Raw genomic sequence first — 10,605 nt, 5'->3', positions numbered from 1 at the left:
ACAAAATGGCATAGCGCAGCGATTTCAATACCACTACTCGAACCACGTAGGGCTGTAAGTAATATATGACTACTACTAGGTTCTATAAAACCATCTACACTCCGCTGTGTCTATACAGAACGGTGGTCGTCTATCTTAGATATTAATCGGGAATCTACAGTATCCATGGTTTTTTCGTGTTATTCAATTCAACACCTGGACAATTACATTTTGAATAAAATAAAGAAAAGTGAAAGTATAAGACCAGAAGATCAGTAATTTAAAGCATCAACAGATTTGACTCAAACGCAACCTGTTGATACCGCGCAAACTCAATCAGTTCATTCAGACAGCTGACCCTTATCTTGAGCGCCTCATCCAAGCTCAACGGCATGTCCCCTTTCTTGTCTTTATTATCTAGCGCTAATTTTGCCATAGAATGCGCAAGATTTTCGTCTTCGGGATCGACTTTCAGCGTCCAATCTAATCGCTGAGGTGGAATATTGGCCGTCGAGATAATGCGGATATTCGGGTCAATCAAGTAAAATGCTAAACCGCGCGATTTCCCTGGCTTTGACTTGTCTTTCAGTTCAAATCTGGTAAATCGGTGCTGCACCGTACTCGGGAAGATAATGGCACGCCCAAGAGCGCATCTCATTGAACCAGAGCGCTGAATAGCCGGCTCGCCATTTTCCAGGCCAAACACCTGCTTGAGCCAGATAAAGTCTTTGGGTTCGTGCTCCACCTCCTCGAGTGTGGCCGTTTCAGCTATATTGCGAAATTCCATGATGGCTTCCTCCATATTATCAATCTCATAGGTGACGAAGGCCGCGGCGCAGACGTGTTCGTTCTATGGAAAAAAGAGGCCTCTTAGTTTCATGATGGATCTTGCCATCTGAGGTTGTGTTGAGAAACTCACCATTTGACCCTCGACATGCCACTCTGTTTGATGGTACGGGTCATCGGGAGTAAGATCTACGCCCATGAGCCGCGTAACAACTTGAAGTCCCCTATCCTTGTAGTCGTGGCTCAGATTGACTCCCTGCTCAATGCGAACGGGACTAGGTAAATCCTCCGGAAGCTTCGACATCAGACACCGTGGTACAGCCCAAGGAATGAACTTCCCTGCATCAGGCTGAACGGCAATATAGTTTTCCATTTTCCATTGTTCATACCGTTCCTCAAATTCACTCTGCGCTTCTCGGGGCTTTATCTGGGGTGCTTGACTCGCAGTCTCTTTCGATACAGGGTAGTACTCGGCCTTGTGGTATTCGATTCGGGCCCGAGAATGAAGCATGTCTTTGAGCGGCGTGATGGTCATGTTAAATTGCGGAACGAGGCAGTTGAAAACCTTCTCGATAACCCCGTATAAATTGCGGTGCCTGACTGGGTGCAAATTGTTGATGTAAGTGGAAATGTGCCATTTGCCGTCATCCCCAAGCTGCCAGTCTGTTGGGAGAACTTGAAACATCCGGCTATATGGCCGTACTGAAATGTCTGCTCGAGCTCGTACTCGCCAAGCTATATCTTCTCTTGTAACCCCACTATCACTAGGAACAGGTATCACCTCGCCCTGACCGGCAAATCGCAATGCCTCATCCAGGCCGATGAGTCTGTCCGGGAGAATTCGGCTTTTGCCATATATGAGTGGATAAAGAGCCATTGCGAGAAGGTCTCGCTGCTTGTTGAAACTTCGCGGGTGATAGAATTGCAGCTCTTCATGTTCCATCTCTAGGACCTGAGTTGTAGATTGTATCTCCTGAATGAGAGATTCGGGCACATTGGTGTCAGACTTGGTGGCATCACCGTTGTACAGCCCAACACAATTGAATCTCTCGTAGATCATTGCCTTGAATGCCAATTCGTCCACAATCCAGTTGGCCATATTTTCTGTGATATCTTTACCGCTATTCAGGGCCATCCTTTTCCATTCCCCAGTGACAGTAGAATCTGAGACCTGCCAGAAACAAACAATTAAATAAGCTCTCAAACTTTAGTCACATACAAATTAGCACATACCTTCTTCCACCATTCCGGGATGTCCGTTATCTGCTCCATGATACCCACCATGGCTATCTCGCGAAGAGTCTGGACAGGCAATCTAATTAGGGTTCAGCATTTGCTTTATGACCAAAATAGAAGTCCAACCTACTCGGTATATCCATTCTCGATGTCTCGGTCATCTGCAGCTGACGGAAACATGCTCCGGCTCTCCACGCCATAGATGTTCTGTTCGGTCGGAGAATAATCCAACGGACGGCCATATCCAGGAAGGTGAAATCGATAGTCTTGGTTGTTGCTGATGCTGAGGAAACTTTCCTCATTTGCTCGATGCTGGAACATGGCGACAGCCACACCGGGACAAGTACTCTGTAGATTTCTGTTGACTTTGTTTTAGAATGAAATACCAAAATATTGATGGGTCTACCCAGCCAAAGGAATTCTGGATTGGGGTCAACGTTCGGGGCAGCAAGATGGAATTGAAAAATCTTTCTGAATAGAGAGGGAACTTGCGCTATATTGCCATGGGGAAGACAGCTGTTTTCACTCAATGATGCACTGCTGTCGTCGTTATCCGTGGGATAGCTGGGACAATTCGTACCATCGAAAGCTCCACCAGGGAAGGACTCGGAACTTCACTCCGGCTCATGACTTCTGAGCTTCATACCTAGGTAGGTATATATATGTGGATGGAGGCCCGGAGAAATTATTGTCATGGTGACTAAATGTAATAAGGTGCCACGGGATTCTAAAAGTCAAACACACCATAATAATGTTGCTGAAGAAAACAATGCCAGATTATTCAATATATCAAAAACAGAAGTGTTTTTTAAATAGCATAAGACACCATCGTGGGTAAGGTAATCATATTGTGCGCGAAGAGAGCTCCAAGTGTTCCTTGACAATGCCCCAGTATCGATCCGGCGCTGCTCTCATATGTCCAACATGAGGTGAACCTTGGAATCGTTTACATTGCACGAGCCAGCCGGCAGCTTCCGATTCAGATGCATGCATTTCAACATCGCGATAATCAACCAAATCATCAGTCTCGGAGTATATGTAGCAGCGAACGGGGACACCCTTGTTATTGACAGCCTGCACAAGCGAGGGGTCATTAATCGTCTTTCGTGCGCAGCTGATGACATCTGGGGATCTCGTGATGGTCTGGATCAATTTCATTGCTACGAGGAAGATCCACAGGAGACCTTTGCCGAATAATCGCAGAATCCACATCTGAGGAAGTGCAAAAGAGAACGCTCGAACCGCGGAGCCGAGTTTGGCGGTTCCGGGTGCACTATCCACTACCATTGCTGAGACAGGGAGGGGTTGCCCTGTTGCAGATTTGTATGCCTTGAGCATGTTGGCGGTTTTTGACAGGCCACCATTCGAGAAGAGATGCATGAAAACGGGGTTCTCAGGGGCCACAAAAGAGCGGATTGCTTCCACGGCAGGGCTTATCTGCACTCGCTGCGCATTTTCGGTGGCTTGAAAAAAGAAATCATCCGAGGAGCTACGCACAAAAACGATGCGAGCGGTAGGCACCAGGCGCCTGTACTCGACTGCGTACTTGGCGAGGGCGCGAGGTGGTGCGTTCATCCAAAAAGCGATGAAGATCAACGGCTGATTTACTTTGTCCCCCACATCTGTTGGACCCTGCATATAGACAGAAGGACTCAATTTGACGAAAGAAGCCAAGGGATTTGGATGTGCAGCCATGATGGAGGTTTGATTGGCAGGATGGTGGTGCTGACAAGGAGCAAACAAAACAAGTCGCGGAGATACCCGGCCAAGTGCCGGCCCGACTGCAAGTCGAAATTAGCATACTAGTAGTAGTACATAGTAGTACTTAGTGGTAAATGTTTTACAAACAATGCGATTTATGGATACTCTTGATCTAGTATTTTATGACTCTAATGAACACTTGGGATATATCAAGAAGATACAAGTCATTGAGACAACTCACATATTGTGTATCAATCAAAAACCAGAGCCATTGGACTAGACCAGAAACTACTAGTAGTACAAAGGGTGCCGGAAGAGGATACTAGAAACCGAGAATTGGATTCTGCCATCGCAATCAAATTACCAAAACGCCTATTCCTCGCTATGCCCGCATACCAATAGTGCCCCGCCCCCACCCTCCTTGCACATCATCCAGAGGCATCACATCTAGAGGTTTTAAAACGTAACGTCATGCAAGGTTTCATGAAATATCACGACTGGGAGCCATCTCAGCGCTTCTTGCCCAGGGTCCGGCCGCCGCCACTACTCTTGCCCTTTTGGCTTTCAGCCTCGCTGCCCGAGGTGGGTGTTGCTGAGCCCCCAAGATCCTTCTTCTTCCCCCGCAAGGTCTGACCGATGCCCTGGAACTTGGGCTGATCCTCTGGAATTACCAGTCCGTTCTCGTCGCGTGGCTTAGGCGGCTTGATTGTGTAGCCAAAGAACAGCTGGTTAGGAGGGAGTCGGAGAGGTTGGGGACCATTGGTTTTCCGAACTGGTGGAGGGTGCTGGGGGTTTGTAGCCCCCGGGACCGGAGTGCTGGCTTTGGGAGTAGGAGCTTTGCTTCCCTTCTTGGCATTAAGTCGTTGCCCCCCCGAAATAAAATTCGATGAGACGGCCTTCGCTCCAGCAGCGGCATCAGTTGATTCCGGTGCGATGGCAGAATAGTTGATGGACTGTGCCATCGTACCATGGGGGTGAAGAAGCCCACCGGTAGGTAGCTTGCCGCCGCTTACGACACTTCCCGGGGTGCTGGTGCCGCTGGTGCGCTGTGGCTCTTCATATCCTACGGGAGGAGCGAAGTCGACTTCTAGATCGGTCTCTAGCACGGACACCGCACTTTTGGAGCCCGCAGGTTTGGTCTCGAGGACGGCCATCTCGTAGATCTGGTCATTATAGGCAAATGTGAAAACGTCGCCCTTTGTCAGGCAAGAAAAGTTGCGGAACGCATTTTCAAGCACAGCCTTGGGATCACTAATATCGAGGAAGGAGGTCGACTGAGCTTGAAGCTTGATAAATTGACCCGGGGGGAGGTCTGTAGACTTGATCTGGAGAAGGTCACCGGGTTCTAAGAGGAGCGTTTGCATGAGCTAAAGAGGATAGTTAGGAAGTTAGAACCGAGCTTGATGTTGATGGCGTTTTTTGAATTCGGAGGCGGTTTTCATGCCACTCACCCAAAATGGTAGATAGATCTTGCCCTCTTCAGCGATGAACTCCAAAACACCAGCATGGGTCATCCTTTCCTTTGCACCATTATGCAGCTCGAAAAGCATAGGATAGGTTATGTGGAGGCGAGTGAGCTTGTCCAATGCGCTTGGAGGCATGATGACTTTCCCGCCATGGTTGACATTCTCTCGCTCGGGACCGGGAAGCATTGCAACTGGATAGCAGCGGTAATATTCATCGAAACGGCGAGCCGTGCCGCGCATCATGCCGGCACCTAGAACACCTTCCATAGGGTCATCGAAACCGTAGTCGGGTCGGAACTGAGAGCTATTAGATCGGAATCTTGGGAGCTCCCTCGATAGCTGGGGAGAAGGCAGAGACTCACCATGATTTGACGTGATATAGAGTGGAATCACGAATGTTGAACACAGAGAGGTGTTTGAAGCATCGAAATCTGTGCCAAGTGAAGAAGACCAGGACGCTCAATTCCCAAAGTGCATCAAAGTGCAGTGAGCGGGCGGAGTGACGCAAGGCAAGGTTGCTCCGCCCACAATTTGCCGCTCCGCTCCGACTTTACATACACTTGCACTTGCACATGCCCGCAACAAGACGTTTGCACAGCTACGCAACAGCTCTCGGCCTGTCACTATCTTCCGTTTGAAGTACCATGCAGAGCTCACAGTCTCGCCCCAAGCGGGCTGGTGAAGATTTCACACGTTCCCATCTCGATCAGGACGAGCTTGAAGCTTCCTCAGATAAAAAGCCACGATTTGATCTCCGCAATCCCTCTGCTCTTGCGCCCGAAGCGCCCGAAGAAGACGCTGTTCTAGATGCCGATGAGATTGGTCGACGAGGCCAAAAATTACGAAGGAAAGCGATCAATATCGACGGTTACGACTCAGACAGTGACAATGAGGGGTTCTCCGCACGCAGAGAGGAAAAATCAAAGCATGAACAGGAGAAGGAAAACGCCGAGGACAACGACGACATGTTCGCTGAGCTAGAAGACGACTTTGGCGAGGGCGAGGGTGATGCCGGTGCCGACGAGAAAGCGCGCAAAAACAAGAAGAATGTTCGATTCCTACAGAATGACGAGATCGAGGGCCAGGTTGCTTCCTCGACAGGCGGGAAGAAACTATCAGCCGACTTAAGCAAAGGTGCCGCCGATGCGATGAATAACGACGACTCAGAAAGTGATAGTGAAGTCGACGAGGAGGAAAGGGCCAAGGCGGACGAAGAACAGGACGAAGAGCTTGGCGCTGGCGCAAAGAAGAAGCATGCGCCTTTGCTCGATGCATTCAATATGGCGACGGAGCAGGAAGAGGGTCGGTTCGACGAACAGGGCAATTACGTACGAAGAGCCGTGGACCCGGACGCTGCTTACGATTCTTGGCTGGATGGGGTGTCCAAGAAGGATATTCGCAAGGCAAAAGAAGCCGCTGAAAAGCGCGACGAAGAAAGAAAGCAAAAGAACCGGATGGATGGGGAGGTGTTGACTGCTGATGTTTTGAACACAATTATCACACACCTGGAACGTGGCGAAACAATACTAGAAGCGCTGGCCCGGCTCGGCAAGGGTCTTCAACGAAAGCCAAAATGGCAGAACAAGAAGAAAAATAACAAAAAGGGGAAAGAACCCGAAGACGCTGAGATGACGGATGAGAACTCGGACGAAGCTAGAAGAAGGGAAGCGATCGAGGCTGTTACTGGGGCAGCTGATATCCTGATGGGTCGGGATCAACCTGAAATTTACGACACAGAGCGCGAACTTCTCACTCGACAGTATAAGAGTGAGACGGGCGAAGCCTGGGTTGATCCGCCGCCGTCTGCAGAGCTTGAGCAAGGGCCTGCGATGTGGGAGTATCGTTGGTCTGACGCCCGCGATGGCGGTGATGCCCATGGGCCTTATGAAAGCTCTATGATGCAGGCATGGCAAAGCGCCGGATATTTTGGCGAAGGCGTGGAGTTTCGCAGGGTGGGAGATACAGGACCGTGGAGTGGTACAGTCAATTTTGTGTAATGTAATACCGGAAAATGCAATTAGGTCTCAAATCAATTCCAAAAGCATAAAAATCTCCTTGAAAAAGCGCCAATCCTATCATACATCATTTGATGTGGCAATCAAAAGAAAAGAGTCAAATAGTAGAGTTTTTCTTCCCGCTAAACCGTCTCCCCATGAGCCTTGAACGCGCCTATGGAAAAAAGAAAAGCGAACTGTTATTATGAAAGTTCCATGGCATCGCCATTGGTAGTCGCCGTGAAATTGACGGTGCCTTGATCTCCGATGAAACGCTGTTCATATTGGTTGACAAACTTGACACTGCGAGCCGGATCGTAGAACAGACGGAAGCTGCGTTGTACGTCGTCGATACTGACCTCCTTGGCTTTGCGTTTCTGGCTCAGGAGATGAGAGGTAGTGATGATATTGCTTGCGTATCGAAGGTTAGACTCCTCGCCAATCTTCGTCAGGAGGGCAAGGGCATCAGGTGAGACATCGATTTCCTCTTCTTGTGCCCGAATGGCCAGGATTTGCCGAATTTCATCCGCGCTGTACGGTTGGGTGCTGACGATGACAACCCGGTCGAGGAAGTCCAAAGGAAGACCATGCGGTGATGTATAGGTGGTGCCACGAATCTTAGCCTGACCGCGGTTACTGGCCATGATAACAATGGGTGCCAGCTCGGCTTCGAGGGCACGGTTGATGTAAGAAAAGCACTCAATGTCGAGCATGTGAACCTCGTCGATAAAAAGAACACCGGGGATAATTTCGGCTTTGCCTTCTTCCTTCCACTCTGCTACCTTGGTGTTGATCTGATCGCGAACCTCGCTTCGGATCTCCCCAGTGTCGCCCGAGAAAAGTGCCAAAAATCCCTGTGACCGCGAGTTGATGACATCAATCTCATGCAGGCTGACAGTGTGAACAATTTCCTTGCGAACCTGCAATTCGCCCTCGGGGCATTGCACAAACTTGGTGTCGGCGCCCATGGCGTCGTAGTCCCTAGAGCGAGCGTACGAGCGACCGAGCTTGGTGATTTTGCCGGAGGACTTATCAATGGAGATTACGTCACCCGCCATCACGCGTTCCTTGGTCATTGAATCGATCATCTTTGTTCCCATATCGTAAATCGTTTCCATGTCGGTGGTTTTGATCGTAAGCTTGCCTTGCTTGTTGCCCTATGAGATAACGGTGGTCAGCTTGTCGCTTATTCTGTCGCGGGAAAGGACCAGAGAGGCTACATACTCCAGTAACGCTTCGATCAATCTGAATTTCCACCACCTCACCCTCAATGATCTCGCTCTCCTCCTTGATTCGCACACCGATAGATTTTCGGAAGGCCTGGGTCAGAGCCTCAGTTTTGGACATCTCCATGGAGAAGATTTCCGATGAAGCGAGCATCGTGAAGGGAACGTCGGATCCAAGCGATTGGGCCATACCCATAGCGATGGCAGTCTTTCCGGTGCTAGGAGGGCCAGCAATTAACACGGCGCGACCGGCGATTTTGCCTTCCTTCACCATTTGCAGAATCACAGCGGCAGCCTTGCGCGCCTTTTCTTGGCCGACCAGACCCTGGGATGCGCCACGGGGCTGTAGTGTGTCCAAATCGACACCGAGGCCTCTGATATGCGAATGGGCAGCGATGAGGTTCAAGCCCCGGAGCTCCTTGCTCTCCGCGACAGTGGAAATAGGCTATTTCTGGGGGTTAGTAGGGGCAGGTGAACGATTGGGAGCTTCACAACTCACGACAGCCATTGTGACCGAATTCCAGAAGGTCTTAGTCTGGGGGAACAGGAAGCAGGTGTTGAGAATGAAAGGCGGAAGTTGAGGTGAGAGATTCCTCGCGCCTTCTCCTGTCCAATCAAGATCCAATGTCACGTGACTCATAACCAATTAATCCCCAAGGTGGAAGGCGCAAACAGCAAACGCAGTCTTCGGCTCTGACGTGAAAGATCACGTTCTTATGTTCTCTTTCTCTTTCTCTCCCTCCTCCACTTCATGCGATCTGTGAAACTGCCCTCTACCCCCAAGGTATGGCACCCTTTTCTCTCCTGCCATCCTCCTCTTCCACTAACCAACTCTCTCTTTAGTTTGGTTGCACTAGCGCGACGCGCTCCGTGTGATAGATCACGTCTGTGCTTGCGCTGAACAAGGAATCAATGCTTGCTGCACATTTTTACCGTGGAGCTGATAGTGATTCTGCGTTCCCTCAACCCACAGAATTGTCTATCATATCGAGATGTTCTATCGACCACATGTGTGATTTCTTCCCTGGCCAGTTGCAATCTACAGCATGGAGGTGAACAGTCCACACAACGTGCCCAGCCAGGCCAATTCCAGAGCTCCCATGCCCACCTCAAGTGACCCTCGTCTAAAGCGACCTCGCCCACCACTTGCGACATCTTCTTTCCCTCGCCACTCACAAAATTCGCAGCCCTCGTCTCCGACCACCACTTCCCTACCTGCTCACGAACAAGCACAACATCCTCTATCAAGAGAAGCTTCGGATTTGGCGCCGCGCATACAATCTGATCCGGCACAGAAGATAGATGGATTGGACTTTAGCGGGTTGTTGCTAGAGTTCGTGGATGCCCGAGCTTCACGAATGCTCCAGATACAAGAAAGGACAAAACTTGAAAGAGAGGAGTCTTCCTATCAACGTGACCTGGTAAAGGCAAGACAAACAAAGTCTTTCCCCGCCACGATTGAAAGCTTGGAGGCCGACGCCGCGGCCTGCAAAAATCGGCTGGCCAAGATCAACCATATTATCACCCGGCACCAAACACGCTCAACCGAACTCAATGGGGATATCGGCAAATTGCTTCGACAGACCACAAATTTGCAGACCCCTCCAGCAACGGGTCCCGTCCAGACTACCTCTGGCACTGTTAAGAACATGGCTAGGCTGGAAGATGACGTGAGGAAGATCAAACGAACAATATTCATTAAGAAAGAGGATGACCTCCCTGAAAAGCCCATCGACATCTTTAAAGTCTGCAACACTGTTGAGTCGCAATCAAAAGCGCACACAACCTTCCGGAAAAGCATCAATGCTATCGAGGAATGGAGATCCACTGCAGAATATGAAACAAGGCATTTCATGGAAGCAAGAACACAGCAAACTCAGGAACGAGCTTCGTCAAGACAGGAAATAGATCAGCTCACAGCCCAGGCGCGAAAGACCACCGAAGCCCTCTCAGATTTAAAAAATTTCCTGCAAGCTATTAACCAGACAGTTCAAAGACATGAAAACAGTGTCTGTACACTGTCTGCCGATCAAAAGAATATGGGAATCGCATTAAGCACACAGAGAGAGCAACTGGAATACAAACTTGCAGTACAAGGGCAAGCATTATCTGATGCTATTTCCGATGTCACCAAAAAAAATCGATCATACTTCTCAAAGGGTCGATGCTCTAAATAATTCCGACCAAGAGCGAGCTCCGTCTTCTGAATCGCCTGCT

At 49.7% G+C, this 10,605-nt stretch overlaps 6 protein-coding genes across 6 annotated transcripts; 2 read left to right on the top strand and 4 right to left on the bottom strand.

Moving 5' to 3' along the window:
• Positions 1-259: 259 nt before the first annotated feature.
• On the bottom strand, positions 260-2,322 carry N7509_008810 (DUF4246 domain-containing protein; the record flags this gene model as incomplete). The annotated part of the gene is made up of 4 exons (XM_056633447.1): positions 260-829; positions 899-1,936; positions 1,999-2,080; positions 2,132-2,322. The coding sequence occupies 4 exons, from the start codon at positions 2,320-2,322 to the stop codon at positions 260-262; spliced, it is 1,881 nt and encodes a 626-aa protein (XP_056484067.1).
• A 522-nt stretch (positions 2,323-2,844) lies between these two features.
• N7509_008809 (TMEM53 family protein) lies at positions 2,845-3,696 on the bottom strand (the record flags this gene model as incomplete). Its single annotated transcript, XM_056633446.1, has 1 exon — positions 2,845-3,696. The coding sequence occupies one exon, from the start codon at positions 3,694-3,696 to the stop codon at positions 2,845-2,847; it is 852 nt and encodes a 283-aa protein (XP_056484066.1).
• Positions 3,697-4,211: 515 nt separating this feature from the next.
• N7509_008808 (polyubiquitin-binding protein UFD1) lies at positions 4,212-5,533 on the bottom strand (the record flags this gene model as incomplete). The annotated part of the gene is made up of 3 exons (XM_056633445.1): positions 4,212-5,069; positions 5,154-5,465; positions 5,531-5,533. 3 exons carry the CDS (start codon positions 5,531-5,533, stop codon positions 4,212-4,214), a joined length of 1,173 nt encoding a protein of 390 aa, XP_056484065.1.
• Positions 5,534-5,812: 279 nt separating this feature from the next.
• N7509_008807 (GYF domain-containing protein) lies at positions 5,813-7,165 on the top strand (the record flags this gene model as incomplete). The annotated part of the gene is made up of 1 exon (XM_056633444.1): positions 5,813-7,165. The coding sequence occupies one exon, from the start codon at positions 5,813-5,815 to the stop codon at positions 7,163-7,165; it is 1,353 nt and encodes a 450-aa protein (XP_056484064.1).
• Positions 7,166-7,365: 200 nt separating this feature from the next.
• On the bottom strand, positions 7,366-8,896 carry rvb2 (RuvB family ATP-dependent DNA helicase reptin; the record flags this gene model as incomplete). The annotated part of the gene is made up of 3 exons (XM_056633443.1): positions 7,366-8,319; positions 8,387-8,833; positions 8,888-8,896. 3 exons carry the CDS (start codon positions 8,894-8,896, stop codon positions 7,366-7,368), a joined length of 1,410 nt encoding a protein of 469 aa, XP_056484063.1.
• Positions 8,897-9,434: 538 nt separating this feature from the next.
• Positions 9,435-10,565, top strand: N7509_008805 (uncharacterized protein; the record flags this gene model as incomplete). Its single annotated transcript, XM_056633442.1, has 1 exon — positions 9,435-10,565. One exon carries the CDS (start codon positions 9,435-9,437, stop codon positions 10,563-10,565), a length of 1,131 nt encoding a protein of 376 aa, XP_056484062.1.
• Between the last annotated feature and the right edge of the window lie 40 nt (positions 10,566-10,605).

This window comes from Penicillium cosmopolitanum (genome assembly GCF_028827165.1).
Source record: "Penicillium cosmopolitanum strain IBT 29677 chromosome Unknown utg000009l:1.0-9042332.0:1.0-9050551.0, whole genome shotgun sequence".
Lineage (NCBI taxonomy): Eukaryota > Fungi > Ascomycota > Eurotiomycetes > Eurotiales > Aspergillaceae > Penicillium > Penicillium cosmopolitanum.
The sequence above is the reverse complement of the archived record's forward strand: the minus strand, read 5'-3'. Positions and strand labels throughout refer to the sequence as shown.